Source organism: Lineus longissimus, chromosome 6 (assembly GCF_910592395.1).
Source record: "Lineus longissimus chromosome 6, tnLinLong1.2, whole genome shotgun sequence".
Classification (NCBI taxonomy): domain Eukaryota; kingdom Metazoa; phylum Nemertea; class Pilidiophora; order Heteronemertea; family Lineidae; genus Lineus; species Lineus longissimus.
Genome location: NC_088313.1, coordinates 2,212,610 through 2,229,942, shown reverse-complemented (window position 1 = coordinate 2,229,942; position 17,333 = coordinate 2,212,610). Strand labels below are relative to the sequence as shown.

General features: G+C 39.3%; 1 protein-coding gene across 24 annotated transcripts in view; it reads left to right on the top strand.

Moving 5' to 3' along the window:
* Nucleotides 1-17,333, top strand: part of LOC135489758 (nucleolysin TIAR-like) — a 278,040-nt gene that overhangs the window by 226,475 nt on the left and 34,232 nt on the right. For 21 of the 24 annotated variants that reach the window (XM_064775255.1, XM_064775254.1, XM_064775253.1 and 18 more), the window contains 2 exons: nt 5,802-5,831; nt 14,498-14,585. In XM_064775255.1, the coding sequence (XP_064631325.1) occupies nt 5,802-5,831; nt 14,498-14,585 (118 nt within the window). The remainder of the gene's footprint in view (nt 1-5,801; nt 5,832-14,497; nt 14,586-17,333) is intronic. The other 3 variants (XM_064775256.1, XM_064775262.1, XM_064775264.1) reach the window with 1 other exon arrangement.

Here is a 17,333-nt window from a genome sequence, read left to right as displayed (position 1 = left end):
TCGAGTGATGAATGATACCATTTACTCATGAAATATTTAACAAAAGTGATTTTAATTTCGCCTGCCGCCATGAAATATTCAGCGGAGGTAAAATCTTCCTGAAACAATCACCAGCAGCTTTTTGCTTATGATCGTTATTTTGCATAGGAAATGAGATTATAGCGAGTTATAAAATAGAAGAGCTTGTTTGAGATAAAAAGTAAATTTAGATATCCTAGATCTCGAAGCTAAGTTAGTATATTTTGGTATCTCTGTAATCAAAATGAGAAGTTTTCACATAAAACGTCATAAAAAAATGTCGATACATTCTGGATAAAATATGGATTGTTTGGTATAACTTTTGATGGCAGATGGCTGGTGCATGAATTGTCAGTAAACGTTTCGTGAAGTTTTGAAAATTTGTAGTAATAAATCTAACTCATATCACAGTTGTGTTGTGTTATCGATGTATTGTCAGAGGGCTGTTAACTGCTAAGCCTTGTATATCGTGTCTATTGACAAGCCTAGTTGGCAGTCAAAATCTCGTTGTGGTATTTGAAACAACCTGATACGTTACGCCATTAAAAACTGATATTGGTCCAAAATCAAGAACATTGTTTTTATCATTGAATCTATGTGGAAAATTAGATGATTTACTTCTGCCCTTGATCCATTACATTTCAAATTTATACAGTTATGATGGTTTCCGTGCCTGAGTCCATTATCGCAGTAATAGATTCTAATTTAGTGAGACATGATCAGGTTTACGATTAGACACCAATTTAATCAGCTCATCTTTCGTTAAAATTGTTTGGGGTTGGATCAGGTGTTAAAACGTATTGGTTTAAAGCCCGACAAACTGTGCTCTGGAAGCACTTTGTCCATTGGCAGGACACTTAACCATATTCATAAGCTTTGGTGTGTCTTTTATATCTTTTGGAGATACGTTCTTCTCTTAACCAAAGTTAAAATATTCATGTTGCTCTTTTACGAAGTAACACTCTGTCTGGTCATGTCTTTAGTACAGAATTTCTTTGCAAATTGTCATAAAATCCTTCAGATGTAGTGCTTCTTTATGGCAAGAAAAGCACATTACCACAACGGCCTTGTCACTTGTCATTTTTCCACGCTGAGGCTAATTTCTTGCATTGTTAGTCATGTTTGCCTCGACCAAATTGGTAATTATCGTATTTGGATGGTGCTGGCCTCTGATACTCATCGTGACAGAGGTGATTAGCCTTAGCGATGACAAGGATAATTACGACGCTCTAACGAGCGCTGATGAAAGAAACATGAGGAAATCTAGGAAAACTTTGCAAGGATACTGAGAGGAAATAGGGCCATTCTCGCTCTTCGGTCAGGGAGATATCAAAAATAGGTGTTGGTTGCCCGGAGATGGACAATAACAGTTTAAGAAGGATAGAGTGATTAGTTCCTACGCAAGTTCCAGTATTCTAAATGGTCTGGCCCCAGATTCAATATCTGCTTGGAACGTGTTATTTCTTTGAATACAGATGACTCTCCTTGGGAGCAGATTTTTCTTCTATACCTTCTGGTTTCCTCCTACTTTGTGAAAAAGCGTTCATTGTGCAAATGACCCAATGTTGTCCAGAGCTTTGTTAATACCGATGCTACTCAGCCCAAAATTCATGCATGACACAATGTATTGGCTGATATACTATGAGAACCTCTACCTGGGGTGCTTTAATCCTGCTGTACATGTACATTTGTACATGGACTTGTGCACGTTCCTTGTGGTTTTATTGCCCGTATCTTCAACAAAGGTCATGGAGTGTGGTCGATGAATAGCAACGACAATTACATGTTAAGATTTATAGCCGAGTGATTCTCAACAATTGCCTAACAGGCGCTAGAATGTCGCGTTAATTAGTTCCATGACAATTATCCTTGCGTCAACTCCAGAGGCAATAGATACCAAACTCCCATTATTGCCTTGGGAAACTAAGTAATAAAAAGGGAGGATTTTTGCAGTGGGTAGCATAGTACACGTAGAGTGTATAGAGTGGTACATGTACATCACATATCATGGAGCAGTCAACTTCCAATACCTAAAGGTCGCATAAAACTCGCCATGTGATAGTTATTTGACCAGTCTGGCCGTCTTTATAAACCTATTGACGCTGGCATAGAGTCGTCTTTCCATACCATGGCCATTCACATGCTCCTACTCTCGTGTGCTATGGAAAGAATTAAATAAAACAAGGTCGTCATACTGAGTAGGAAAGACCCACTAGCGCTTTATTAGCCAGACAAAGGCATTTATTGATCCTCCGATAGTCTGTAACATTGTGACAGTTCTTTTCTGTACTGGTATGAGAATTACGTGCTGTCTCCTCATTTGAGAATTTCTCGGAACGATAAAAACTACGGAGCGATGATGCCTTCCATTCACTCCACCCAGTAAAAATGACCTGATGCTGAGAGTTAGATGCAATCCTAGCTGTCTCATATCCGTAATGACTGTTTCTGCGCTTGCATTGATGTTGTCACACTTTGAGAGTTTCGTTTCAATAGCATAGGTGACAATCTGATGATACCTAACACTGGGGCTTAAGTCCTTGATGAATAGCCCTTGTCAGTTGACATCAGTGTTTTTCACAGCTTGTGTCTGCCCGACTGCTCCTGACAAGACCTGCCCGCAAGGGTGGCCCGAGATGCTCGATCCATTATATGACAGATCATGATGAATGATAGGTTAAATATGACTAGATTTTTATATCGCGTTAGCGCCGAGCGCTCTGGCGCTTTTCCATATTGAATTCTATGGATTTTGGTAAAAAGTGTGATGGTGAACATTGCCAGGCAACCAGGGGCATTGAAACTACGCAGGCTGACAACTTTACCTTGACAATCCATTGGAAAGTTTCAGAAGTATTTCTGAGCTTTCCTTGTGTCACCACACAACCACCGAAAATTGGTGTCCCTAATACAGAGGGAGTCCTGCTAACAGAGGTGTCTGCTGTGGGATGTCCAACTGTAATAGTTAATGCCCAACAAGCAGCCTAAACGGTCCACTGCCCAATACAACTAATATTTCCCGCGTTACCACATCAGTTAATCATCTACTTTCTTCACTCAATTTACCAATTAGACTTAGTGTTGTCGAAAGGAAAGCGCTAATGTTTACCCTCATTTGGTCTTTAAAATGTGGCAATCAGGCGTATTGCCAACATGACTGTAGCAACTTGCTAACGGCGTAATGGCTATGGAACATGCTACGGATGACGGTTCTAATGTGTGTGTGGTGTTCATCACATGCGGGTTGGTTACACTTGGAAGTGTTGGCCGCCTGTCACTATACAGGAAATTGTGACTCTTGTCATTGTGCAGGAACCAACTGGGAAATGGCTCTCGGTTGGTTAGTGTGTGTAGTGTATGCGGCAGTGGGTAGGATGCTGGATCCGATCACTGCAATGAGAAATGATATGGCTTTGAAACTTGACTATAATCACTTTAAGGGGTATGGCGTTTGTCTTCATTAAAACTGGTGGCTCAGGAAAATAGAAATTTGCCTATAATTAACAGAATTAAAGGAAAACTTTTTAGGTCAAGATGATTGCTCACTTTGAGTCTGTTTACTGGCAAAATTGATAAGAATAAAAACTCAAGTTTTGCCAAGTTATGACCAAACGCATGGCTTAAGAGGAACAATGGCTTATTTGAGTTGTTCCATCACTCATGTCCCTTGTGACCAAATTATCTACTTCAGTATGACCATAAACAAAGAATGTTGCAAATGGTGACATTCTGAACTATATCAGTGGGTGTTTTCCATGGTGCACATAAAGGAAACCTTGAAATGACTGGTCACAATGTTTTCATTTTGCTTCTGAATTAACTCAGAATAGTTTAATGGCGTACATTCCCAACAATGGCAGATGCACAGGAGATATAATGATGAAGAACTAATTAGACACTTTCGCCATCCAATCAATTCCCTTGTCACGGCAAAATAACACATCTGCTCAACTGTGTTAAAAGAACTGGACCGTGGATATGATGATCCGAACGCTTCAAAGCTTGCGACAAACTCTGCATCAACGATCACCACATGGTGTTATTAATATCAGTACGTTTCTGTACTTTGGAAATTGATATGGGGTTTATGTGCCGTCATCGGCCGTTCTAGTTTCAATTTGATCGATGGTGTGTCCAAACAATTCATCAATGCACTTTTCTGTTTGAGTTGAGTCCCTCGGCTAATTCCTGTCAGAGTCATCAATCCCTCGGCTCATCCATGTTGGCGTGACGGAGTCGGCCACATCAGTATTGATCATGTCAAATTTCAGTTTGGGATCGAAAGTCCATTCTCTCAATTTCAATACAGTTAGTTATTTCTGGAATGATATTTTTGTGGTATTGATATAATTTGGTCTTTTTCCTGTAGTTTCATCATGTTTTTACCTACACCACCTTCATTGAGGTCAATGTAGGTCCTTTTTTTCTATTTTCTATTTGGCTAACAGTGAATTCTTCTCTTAGAATAGTCCATCAAAAACCATTTTCGATTGAATCATCGGTAAACAGTTCTACTAGGACGTGTAGGAGTTGTGTTGGCATTCATAGCTCATATGGATTCTTTTTAATGACCTCTATGACACTGGAGTGTATCTCTGTCTTGCTTTTCCCATGTTTGGTTGGGATTTCAGCAAAGTTTTCTTATCCCATGTCTCGTTTGGTTGGGAATTCATCAACATTTTCTCGTCCCTTGTCTCGTTTGGTTAGGATTTCAGCATAGTTTTCCTGTCCCTTGTCTCGTTTGGTTGGGAATTCAGCAAAATTTTCTCGTCCCATGTCTCGTTTGGTTAGGATTTCAGCATAGTTTTCCTGTCCCTTGTCTCGTTTGGTTGGGATTTTAGCAACATTTTCTTGTCCCATGTCTCGTTTGGATGGGAACTCAGCAAAGTTTTCTCGTCCCTTGTCGATATGCCTGTGTCCCCGCTTGAAATGAACAATTGTTCGCCCCCGTGTTTATATTACATGACACAGTGTCATTGGATATCTCCCGTCCGATACATCACTATTAGTGATCTCCGTCTGGCGACTACTATTGTTTCACTGTTTTATATACACTTCGTATTGCAGCACATTAACGACACCCGGTCGTTAGGGAATTACTTAATTTAATTTGTAGATCACATGCAATTTGTTTTATGCTTTTTTTGTGCGATTCTGTCCATTCGTCGCACCATAGAATTTGCCGACAAAAGAGTGTACAGTTGCATGATGAGAAAGAGACGCCCTCATTAACCAGTCCCAGCATCTAACCTTTTTGCCCTAATTACTTAAGAACTAATTAATTTGAGTAGTATCTTCGATATATTTTTGTATGATGCCTTAAGAGGTGCTTTTGTTGTACTACTTGATATTTGTATTATGCCGTGTTATACTCAAAAATAAACTAATGCTTCATATGGTGAAATTTCATCAGATTTATTTATTTCAAATGCAATACATTTACGTGGTGATTTGCATTGTTATACAGAATGTCTCAAAAATGTTCAATTGCATTTTATAAAATTATAATCAATAAAAATTCATTTGAAGGTATAAATACAAGCTTATAGAAATGTGTTTTTATTTTCCTGTTGTTATTTCTCAAAGGAACAACATATGAGGCAAATTCCTACTTAGAATTGTTTTGATATGACCAGAATTCGATGAATTGCTTAGAGTGACGTATTTTGGGACACCCTGTATGACACATTGATACTTGCTGTCTGTATATAATCATTTGAATGTATATTTCCACACTAATCCCTTTATTCATTGATTCAAGAATCTTATAATCACAATTTCAGGGGGAGGATATTCGAAGAGGGGCACTTACGGTAATTTGCATTTTTTACTCCATTTAACCAATCGAGTGACAAGAAGCCACGATCCAATCAAATCGTAGCATCTCCAGGTCAACCTTTGACCTCTAACCTGTCTTGGTATATTGTGACTTCTGTTAGAGACACTCCTGTTTTCAGTTTGTCTCGAAATCCTGTTTCTAACAAAGAAAATGGGACGATTGTTTGGTTCTGGATTGTGACTCTAGGTGTCAGCAGAAAAATCCAGTCCGAGTTGAAATAACTTCGAAATGCTGTTGAGCCAGCTTCTCATCAGATCAGTTAAAACACGGTCAATCTTTGCGTTAACTCTACTCCTGCCACCTACGTCTACAAACAGAACTAGACACTCGTGCCCAGAGCCAGTTTGCAAAAATCACTACATCCACGCCAACGGTTTGCCAAGCAAAATTGAGTATTTGTATGCCAGACCAGTTGCCTTCATTGCACTTGTTGCAGTCCTGAGCAATGGTGCCATGTTGCCTTTAGCTGCTACATATCTTGTTAAAGATTACCCCGACCACTTTGCCTCATTCCTAATACCGCATCACAGCCAATCCCAGAAGTAGCATGGGCATTCACATAACTGCCTTGCCCCTTTTCCACCCATCCCAAAAACTTAACAAGAGCTATCAAGTCCCGGTCTTGTCCCATCCTCACCATTCCCCAAGGGCCATCACAATTTCACTCCTCCCCTTGGCCTTGATTAGGTAGACAGTGCTACTCATAGTAGATCTGCAGGAATAAGGAGATGTATGCTGCCCTGATAAACTGCTGGTATGACCAATGAAAGCCCTGACAAATTGATGGCCATACATTATTTTTTCATGGCATCTTATGAGCAAATGAGCTTCCTTGTTATATATCATCTAATCTGACCATCTCTGAGATTACCAATCAATAGAAAGAAGAATAGGTTTGTCTAAACCACATATATCAAGTTGTGATCGAGTCTGATACCATCGATGTGCCGGACTGCTTCATCATGGCTTCCGTTGGTCCATTGTCTCATGATACCTTAGTTTCTGATCCTGATCCCTTCCTGACATAAATGCTTGTTTTGCGAGATTGGAAGTGACCACAGGCAAATACTCTTTGTCCTTGTGGTGGATTATATCTCATAATCTTATCCAATCTTTGCCCTGGGAAAGCTGTTAATCGCTGTTTTTTGTTTTCGTGATATGATGGGAGTACCTAGCCAAAAGTCTCATATTGAAAAAAATTATAAAAAAGATCCTGCTCCATCTCTTAATAACCAGTTTCACTGCTTATCCCAAGTCAAGCTATAAAAGTAACTGTGCCTATTTCATGAAATTGCTGGTCAGTTTACAGCCCATCCCAGCTCCTTGAATAAGAAAGTCCCTTTGATATATTTTCAATCATGACAGAAAACCTTGAAATATCCTTAAAACCTTATGGAATCCTGGACTGGGACCCTGCTTTTTCGATTGAAATTCAATCCTCGCGCATCCCGGGCTCATGACTGGTTAGAAATTGATTCAGCCGAGCCAAGAGTAAACCCAAGATCAACTGGGATCCAAACCCATCGATCATGTCATGTTAGAGATTCGCCCAGCGCATATATGATTATATTCTATTCGTTTGTTATGGCGTTGGACTCCATTATGTCGCGGGATAACTCATCTGGGCTATCCTCGGGATAAGAATGAAACGACTTAAATGTAAGACGGAAGTATATCATGCTGTCATATTGGGCTCCATTCCGCATGGCGTGTGATTTAACTGATATCGGAAGACGTGAGCATGGTCGCTGTCGCGAAGTGACTTGAGATTCTGATTTTCAAGGCTTCTGTCTCAGCATAGGGGATTGAACTGGCTTTGTTCTTCCTCTCCAGGGGCAAAAAGACTAGCGTCCTGTCTAGACTTAAGCCACAGGGAATTGTTTGTCGTGAAATATCATGACTGGTGTGACTTGATAAATTTCTGTTCTGTACTTTATTTTTGGGGAGCAAAGAGATGACATTTATGTCTGGTTTCCAGTGATCAGCTAGCTTTACGGTCCTTGGGGAAAGCTCTCGTTTGTTCTCTGTCAGTCTGAAAATCGAACCGAATTTTCATGAGATACACATTTTTCGTGATCCTTGGGGGCTTTTGCTCCCTGCCTTTCTTTATAGTTATGGCCCTTTAATCTCCCTTAAAATGTACAGTATAGATAGTTAAGAAATGTCGAAGGGGCATCATGATGAAAATGCATAAGCCCAATTAACAATTTATCGTAGCACTCAAGGTAAATGTGGTACAATGTTGGCAACAAAGCACCATTTGGATGCCTCTGTCCTGCACTGGCTACTGGTTTAACCCTACCAGTCCGGCCAAAGCTTCCTGTTGGTTTAGAGGCCTCCTAGTCAGCACACATAACCTCCTAGCAGCTAGTTCTGTTTCAGCGAAGATTCAACTCATCAGTTGAGCTCTCCACACTCCCAGAAAACATCATTTTCAGGTTCTGACAAGACCTGACCAGTGGGCACAAGAAGAACATATTCAAGGTCACACTTACGTTATCAAGGTCACACTTATGTTATCAAGGTCAGGCTGAAATGTTAAAGGTCAAAGTATGTCAAGGTTGTAATGATGATAAAAACAACAGGTTGTATAAGAATTTCAAGGTCACATTAAATTATCACCATCAGTGTGAAACTTAAATTTTGCTAAGGTCATAGTAGAATATCTTCAAGGTCAATCTGAAAACATTCATCGAAATACAAATGATAACCTTGAAAGCTCTTCTTGTGCCCCTGGTCACCATAAGGTGAGAAACTCTTTTATAATCGTTTGATTTTCAGCTCGGCCAATCACACAGGTATCAAATTTTCTTTCTCTCGACAATCCCCCAAACATGCCAAACAGATGCAGCCTCATGGGCCGCATTCTGTGTCACCCTGTTTGTGCCCTGTCCCAAAATGCCCAATTGTGACGATATGTTCTGGAAAAATATCTAGAATAGAGTTTTGGAGGTGAGCAAAGTTTACTTTATTCTGGTTGGAGCTGACTTTATTCCAGGAGGTCATTTGATTGCTTGTTTCTTCACTTGGTGCATCGGGAAAACATAACTGCATGGATAGAAAAATTACATGATATATCCATGAATATGGTATTGTTGTAATCATTTTGAAGGAAAGTTTCCTAAAATAGGTGAGAAAACTCTTTCTTCTTTTTCTCGATTTCAGATTTGGAAGAATACGTATGCACGTGTTTTGTCAGAGTTCAAATATTCAGTGCTTGTTCTTGTTGCTCAAATGTTATAAATCAGTTCATCGCCTTGAGAGCTTTGCATAGCAATAGGATTCACAAATCATTAGACAGCTTCTAACAGTTGGTTTTCTCGGGGATTAATTCTCAGACTACGGTGACCCATTTTCGTGACACCCTGTCCACGGTTGATATTGCGGCCAAGTGTTGCTACTTAAGATAAAGGAGCTGCCTCTTCAAGTTAATTTTGCCAACTACACTTCTCACATTACTTCTGACGCTCGCAGTTTGTAGTGAGAGAAATAAATCAAAAGCCTCTTGGTGAGGAGAAGCCATTGGTACAGTTATCGCTGAGAATTCGATGTGATAGAGGGGAAAGGTACTTTACGCCATTGACCATAAGTCGTGGGGCAATATATGACGATTAACCGAGGTCGTTCGAATTATTGGGACTTGTCTTCGATTAGATATTGTGATTGACATCCCGATTGGGGAATAAGATAAAAGAGTTAAGATGTACTATACTGATCAGAAATAACATCCCTAGCTTTCACTGCGTCTGATGGGTATTGCAGACACCATGCTACATGTAGGTGCATTTGAGGCCTCTATCTAAGCTGCCTTCCCCCTGTCCTATTCTCAATTTTCCTTTCCAATGCACCATTGGTATGAACACTTTATCTAGTTCTTGAGTTAGAGATTCTTTTGTCCTGTCTAAGGCCCTGATGCATTGATAAATTAGGGAGAAGCTGTTGTGAAAAACGAGCAATGTGGGACTGGTTGATCCCTAATTTATGCCCAAAACAGCTTTGAGACCTCGAGAAAGCTGTCGATTTGAAAATCACACATGACATTTTGGGGAATTTCTATAGAAAAACCCAATCTTACATCGTGACTCTCAGACATCAGGACGTTTTCAAAATCAAGGTAAGCATACCCTTTTCTATTTCTTCAGCTTTGGGAAAGATTGTGAAATATCTATTATGATGCCGGAGAATGTTCTCATATCTTCGTAGGTGATGAAAATTACAAACCTGTAAAAATACTGCGAGTTGTAAACTTTCCTGACACAACCCACGTCTTACAACTTAAACCCCAACACCCAAAATCGTAAACTATTCAGAGTGGCCAATCTGCTCGTAACACCTAAGTATTAAACCAGCTTTTCCGAAACCAGTTAAATTTCCACCATCGAGTTTAATTTCAAGAAGTGTAAAAACTGCCACCTCTACTTCAGTGTGGAAATATCTCAAATCACACTCGGTGCTTCTCAACTCCACCTGCCCGCACCCTAGGGTCGTTTCTGCGTGGGAAACTTCTGCCGACTTTTCTCAACGTGGCACCTTGGGTTGAGCTTCGACAGCCATCACTTTAAAATGGCAGTTGAGGGCCAGATGTCGCCTGACAACAGGCAAATTTCGCGATTTTATCAAAAAGACAAGGTTTAGATAACCTTGCAATTGGTTTGATCGATAAATTATTACTGCTTCAACGAAAAGCAAATTACAAACTGTCCGTTTTGGTATGATAATTCATCATGATAGATGGCTTCCGTGCCACGCTTAAAGGTGCGGTTTATTCCCTGGAACCCTGATGAAGCAAGGCTGTATAAAAACCTTCAAGTTGTGCAGCAAACTGGACAAAAAATGATTGATCAGCACTTTTTCGCTGGATTATCCAACCAAAAAAAACTTGTTACAAACTTATATCTTTGGTCTGTTTGTCACTACTGCACTGCTGTGTCTTCAACTGGCAAGATGAAAAAATCCTCTCTGACATGTCAGAAAGAATAGTCCTAGTTTTAAACATGTTTAATGCCTTTTTGAGCGGTCAGATAATGATTACGATTGAGACCATCAGATTTCAATCACGAGACCTAGCAAATACAACCCAGAGACGCTGTTTATTTGGATCTCCCGTGACTGATCTGTCATTTTTCATTTGAAGGTCGCGCTAATGATGACCTTGACAAAGGTCCGTCATCTATTCATCCATTCTTGATTACTCGTGAAATCCCCACTTGCCAGTACCACTTGACCTCGACCTTGAGCAATGTCAACATGAGGCTCCAGCGTAATTTAGTCAATAATGAATCGGCGGGAACTAACGACAGCACAGTGTGCTCAAATCATTCCCTTTCTTCGACAAATTAACAATTAACGATGTTTGGCTATCGATAAAGAACATCTTATTGGAAACTCCGAGTATCTTGTACCATGTTCCATGCCAAGCTGACAAGTATCCTATACATTCATGCTCCATTTACTACATATATCCTATGTATACTTTGCTTTGGATGGACTAATGATAATGACCCGAGGGTGGTGATCGCCAGTGTAACCGTCGGGACAAACAGACAAGAAAAACAAACCCCCAGTGATTATTTTCCGATCAATCGTAATTCATTTTCAGGCACATGTGCTCATACTGAATTCTGACCCATCTGGCGTTGGGTGTCCCCCGGCCATCTCTTGAGGATTCCTGGCGATCATTATCACTTTGCGTCAAAAGAGTATTATGGTTTTTCGATGCCCTTACGAATTCATGATGAAGATAAGTACATTAGTAGCGTCATCGTTATCCAAGCGATTTACCTGGACTTGAATTTGTTTATTGTTTTCCTGTCTGTGTAATGGTTTTTTCAAATAGGTGTCAAAGTAACAGTGGGGAAATTGAATAAACAATGCAAACAAAGCAAGAAAGAAAAAATCTCCCCATAATAAGTTGATTAAGATTGGCTCCTGCAGGCATAGGGAAATGTCCTGAGAATGAAGCCACTAGACACTGCAGTTTCTTACCAACAGTGTACCGGTATAGTCATCGAAAAGAATACAACATTATAAAAGTGTTTCCATGTTCTTGACAGAATAGTTTCCAACAAAAATCATAGCAACATCGTTTTCGAGCAGATATGATAATCACCACCGGCGCAGAAAAAATTGCCAATCAACTTCATTTGACCGCCGAGCCGTGGGGATTCCCCATCTCCCTGAACAAACAAAGAATTCATTTAGAATTGTATTTCATCCAGAAAGCTAATATAATCAGGGAAACGATTGCCACTCTGATCAATATTGTAACTAGAATGGGCCCCGATCGCCAGCGCCGCTGTCTGGGACCATGCATCAAGGTGTTAGACCTTAACGTTGATGTCATCATTGACTCTCATGGTACCGGGGTCTAGCTGCCAGAGGGAAGGTTCATTTTATGTTAACCACATGTCCTACCCTTGAAGTACTTACAAAGTAACGCCCCCACATGTCCTACCCTTGAAGTACTTACAAAGTAATGCGTCCACATGTCCTACCCTTGAAGTACTGACAAAGTAACGCATCCACATGTCCTACTCTCGAAGTACTTGCAAAGTAATGTTCCAGCATGACTAAAATCACAGCTTACTCCCGTTCAGATATCGATTTTGGCCAATATGACCTTGATCATTCCCGCCATGGGATAAGCCTCGGTCCATAATTGCGATTTATGAGTAATGTCTGACATAGCGGCCATCAGGTCGGCGGAGATTCTTGCACGTGATAAATGAGAAACTTTTATAGAGTTTTAATGGAAATATGTGATATGATGCATTCAAGGTGATTTTTCATTTCCTTTACTTACACCTGACAAGGCTTCTTTGTTTCTCACCAAAATGTTGATTTGTTTGAAAATCATAAGTTGAAAATAGAATGGAAATTATCAAGGAGGGAAATTAGAATGGAAAAATGGGAAATTAGAATGGAAAAATGGGAAATTAGCATGGAGAAGTGGGAAATTAGAATGGAAAAATGGGAAATTAGAATGGAGAAGTGGGAAATTAGAATGGAAAACTTGGAAATGGAATGGAGAAGTTGGGGATAAAATGGAAGAGTGGGAAATGGATTGAAAGGTTGGAAATTAGAATGGAAAAGTGGATATTATTAGAATGGCAAAGCTGAAAATTAGAATGGCAAAGTTGGATCTTCTTGAAGGCAAAGATGAGTTAAAACCATAGGGTTTGTGTAGTTTCTTCACTGTGCGAATATCATTGGTAAGTGTCATTTAGCCTACTTTATTAGAACATACCAGAACTGTATAAGATGAGTTGTAGTTAGTTATGATATTTCAGTTTCAGAATAAAGAATTCATAGGTTTGTGAAAGTTTTTTCTCTCTTTGAGTTTGTTGCCTGTATTTTGCCTTGCTCAGATAATACTCTTGAATTGATTCAAAACTTGTGACAGAGAATGCGCTATGAAAGAAAAGATAGGTTTGTTGAATTTTTTTAATCTCTTCACCGTGTGTTGCCTGTGTTTTGACTTGTTCAGATATTTAGGTGAAAAAGAAGCGAGAAAATTGAAATGGAGTCACGGTAATGGGAATGAGTTTTGAAAGAAAAGATAGGTTTGTCAAAAGTTTTTACCTTTTGTTACCTGTATTTTGCCTTATTCCGATATTTGGGTGAAAATATAGCCTGTACGGAATTTATGATCCAAACAAGAGATCGCTAAGGGAATGAATTATGCAATTCAGTGTTCAATATAGGTTTGTGAAAGTTTTTTTATTCTCTACATTGTGTTTGTTGCCTGTATATTGGCTTGTGCAGATATTCGGATTGAAAATAATCTACAAACATGTGGAATGGAATCAGTTATGAAATCAAAATAGGTTTGTGGAAATTTTTTATTCTCTTCACCGTGTGTTGCTTGTCGGGATTTGGAATTGTGTGAATGTCCATAGATACTTGTGGATATATAGAGATGTAGAGTTGATGATGCAGTTTAGTGTGTTTTAAATCGTTGGAAGATCAACATTGTGCTGAGGTCGTGACATAACTGAACTTAGTCAAATCAAATAGCATGGATGACTGTAGATGAAAATGTTGCAGTGTTGATGACTCTTGTGAAAGTAAATGGTAATGATAGCATTGAAGATATCATAGAACAGCTGCATTGGTAGAATTTGTAAACTTTGCAAGTGTCAATTTGGAATTCTTGATGACGAATTTGTAGCACTGACTCATTGAAGTGTGCTCAAGTTAATCGAGGAGAAAGCGTCTGTCATCTTTGTACTTTGTTACTCAAAGAAGATATATTTTGTCAAAAAGGTCCTTTTATTTTCTTGGTTATTTTTATATTTGACTGTTTTGCTTGGAAATGTTAAATTTTTCTTCTTGAATGGAATTTACATTGTATTAAGTGTATAGTTACAAGTGTAGATAAACATGATATCTTCAAAATTGTACAAAAATGTGTTTTTAAGAATATTGAGTAATCATGTCAAAATAAGAGTTATTTTCCAGTCGTCAAAGATTACAACATTGAGATTACAACAACCTGACTTGAGGATTCAAATCTGACGAAAATGCCACAGGAGATGAACGTGGGACGAAAAGTCGCATTTCGCACGTACCGGTACCTTCCCCACTTTCCATTAGCACCTTGAATCGATTCTCATTGGTTTCCCGATCGTGTCTTTTCAGAACACTATCACATATTTGTGGGTGACTTAGGTCAGGATATAGAGCACCATCACCTATGGGATGCATTTACGCCATACGGAGCTGTCTCGTAAGTAGTTTCTTTGGGAGAGGGTTGTACTCTTTACTCCAGGCCTTATTCAGTTCAGAGAGAAATTGCTTTCGCTGTAAGAACCTGGTCGCTGTTGGATGTCATAATAAACTTCCCTGCCAACAGGAGATTATTGAAGCAGCAACCTATCACTGGGATGAGCTACAAAATGATCACTCAACTGTGGGTATTGTCAAGGTATATTTCTCTCACGTCACTCCGATGACGGATTTTTGGTGTAGGTTTCTGTGATGACCACACAAATGTGAGATTTTTTTCACATGAGATAATTCTCGCAGGTCAGTGCAACAAAAATCTCTCATGACAAGGTTATGGTTACTAGTATTAGTGGTTGGCCAGTCACAGATTGCTGACTAGGATGCAGGGGCTCAACGGCTGCAGGACTGTCCCATGATTCAACTGGCTCGAGTAATCTACCATCTAAACTGCTTTACTTCAAGTTGACATCAAAGACCATAAATATCATTTAATGACCCCCTCAGCCTGCCAGCCTGTACACGTCTCAAAGCCTGTCTGATTTTTTTGGAGACTGTGCTTTGATCGTAAATTGCAAGCTGTATGAACTATTGGAAACCTGTATCAGGTTGCTGTCTTATTCTTTAAGTTTTATAATATGTATAAAACTTTCATCGTCGTCACAATATTCAAATAATCGCAATATCGATATCTTAAAAACGAACCTAAATAGTTCACAAAACAAAAGAAAGACAATCATGTATATCCCGTATCTTCAAAAGAAATGTTTTAGTCATTACACATTGAAATGAGTTCATCAGAAATTTATATTTCGTTTAACTGCGGGGCTGCAAACTAATTTTGTGAAATTTGAAAATATCAGTTTTTCCCGTGGGGGCGTACCACTATGGTTTGTGGCTGGACTTCATCAGACCGATGCCAGACATCATTTTTAGCTAAATTGATCTCGTAGCTTTAAACATGTTATAAGTTTAAATGGTATTGTCAATATTTATTCATATACCAGAAATGATTGATCTAAATTTTTTGTCAGACCTCACCCATGAATTTAAGTGAGGTACAATTAGATATTGAGAAGAGTGTTTTGTATTAGGAAGGTTTCAGAATTTGATGCGACACCACGCAAAGTGCACTGACGTCAAGTTTGTTGTTATTGATTGATTTATATTCTGGAACAATCTAATAATTTACTTTTTAAATCGAAAATAGTGTTGTGATCAGGTGACGAGATGAAAGAATTGTCGTCTGGATGTGCCGCCCACTAGAATGTGCAATTTCAAAAAAAAAATATATATAATATAATTGTAAGATTATGATATTTTTATTTTGGTAACTTCAGCATTGGTACAAACTTTTGAATACTAAGTTAGAAAACGGGTGGCTTTAGTGATTAAAAATTCCTCATAATCCTCGGCTAATTATAAAGTTGGCGTCCATTGTTTGATGTTGAGCAGGGCCATTCATAATAGTGAATTATTAACGTGAATCTGGTTTGATCGATAGTGTCTTTAGGCAGTCCCTGGAACACCTGCGATTTCCGTTGCTGTTTCATTTCGATGGGGAGGATGTGGTGTGGAATGTGACCTGGCCAGTTGTTTGTCCGTGCGGATTCATCAAAGGTCTACCAGACCTATACCAATCGATTCGAAACAATGTCAGGGTCAACTTGGCCTGTTGTGTCTTTCAGTTAAGCCTAGCACTCTCCGATATAAGATAACATGAAAGCGGCACAGGTGTTATCTTGCACAACATTGGGCCTGAGACTTCTAGATGTCAGGCCAACCTACATCCTGTCAAGGCCCAGACTACATGACACATTCTTATTGATTTATGACTGAGGAAAATTAAGCGAAAACAGCGAAAACCTTGAGATCTGTTGAAACAAATATGTGGCCGTTGTAGTTCTTGGTCTGTTCATTTTGGCAGATATATGATGCCCCTGCCCCCTCCAAAGAAATGCGTTAGTACGAAGATCTCTTTCTTTAAACCAGAATTTCACATCGTGGAATCTTCACCCAATTGATTGCCAAGTCTTTATTAGTTGATGTCCTCGTCCAAAGCAAAAAGTTGAACGATTACCGGGAAAAGTCATTTAAATCGAATTAGTTCAAGAATCACCTGCTCACTTGATATCTAATGTCACTTCAAATGAGATTCACTTCATCAGCATTAATCTTCGTATGAAGTAAGAAATGGCGGATTGGGGAATCGTCGAGGGAATATTTGAATTAAAGCAAATTTCGTACCAGCGACAATGCCATTTCTGTGCCTGAGTCGGTATCAAAGCAAGTGATGTGTATTATCAAGTCAGCAGACGTGAGTTTCTTATTTGTACCCTATTGTGGGGCCTTATTGTTTGGATGATCATCTGGCCGAATCTTGCTGACTGATATACGCAGGGCTTTAAAAGGGAAAATGAGACGGTAAAATAGCCTAAGGTGTTGCTCGTGAAAAATCCCTGGACACGCACAACGAAGTCAGGAGTGGAAGGAATGGTCGGTGTTTTGGTTAAAGAGATCTCGATGATGATTCACACAATGTGGAATCCAAGATGAGCATCATTGTGTCCTTGAAATGTGGAATACAGTGTCAGTGTGATGTAAGACGATTAATAAGTAGCCTCAATCCACAAGTTATGCCATTTTGATATTTTTCTAAACATTTCCACGTTACTGATCCTGTGAAGTTCTCTCTTTCAGTATTGGCAGTAGCCTTATGTAATTACAATGCAAACAAAATACCATTAATCCA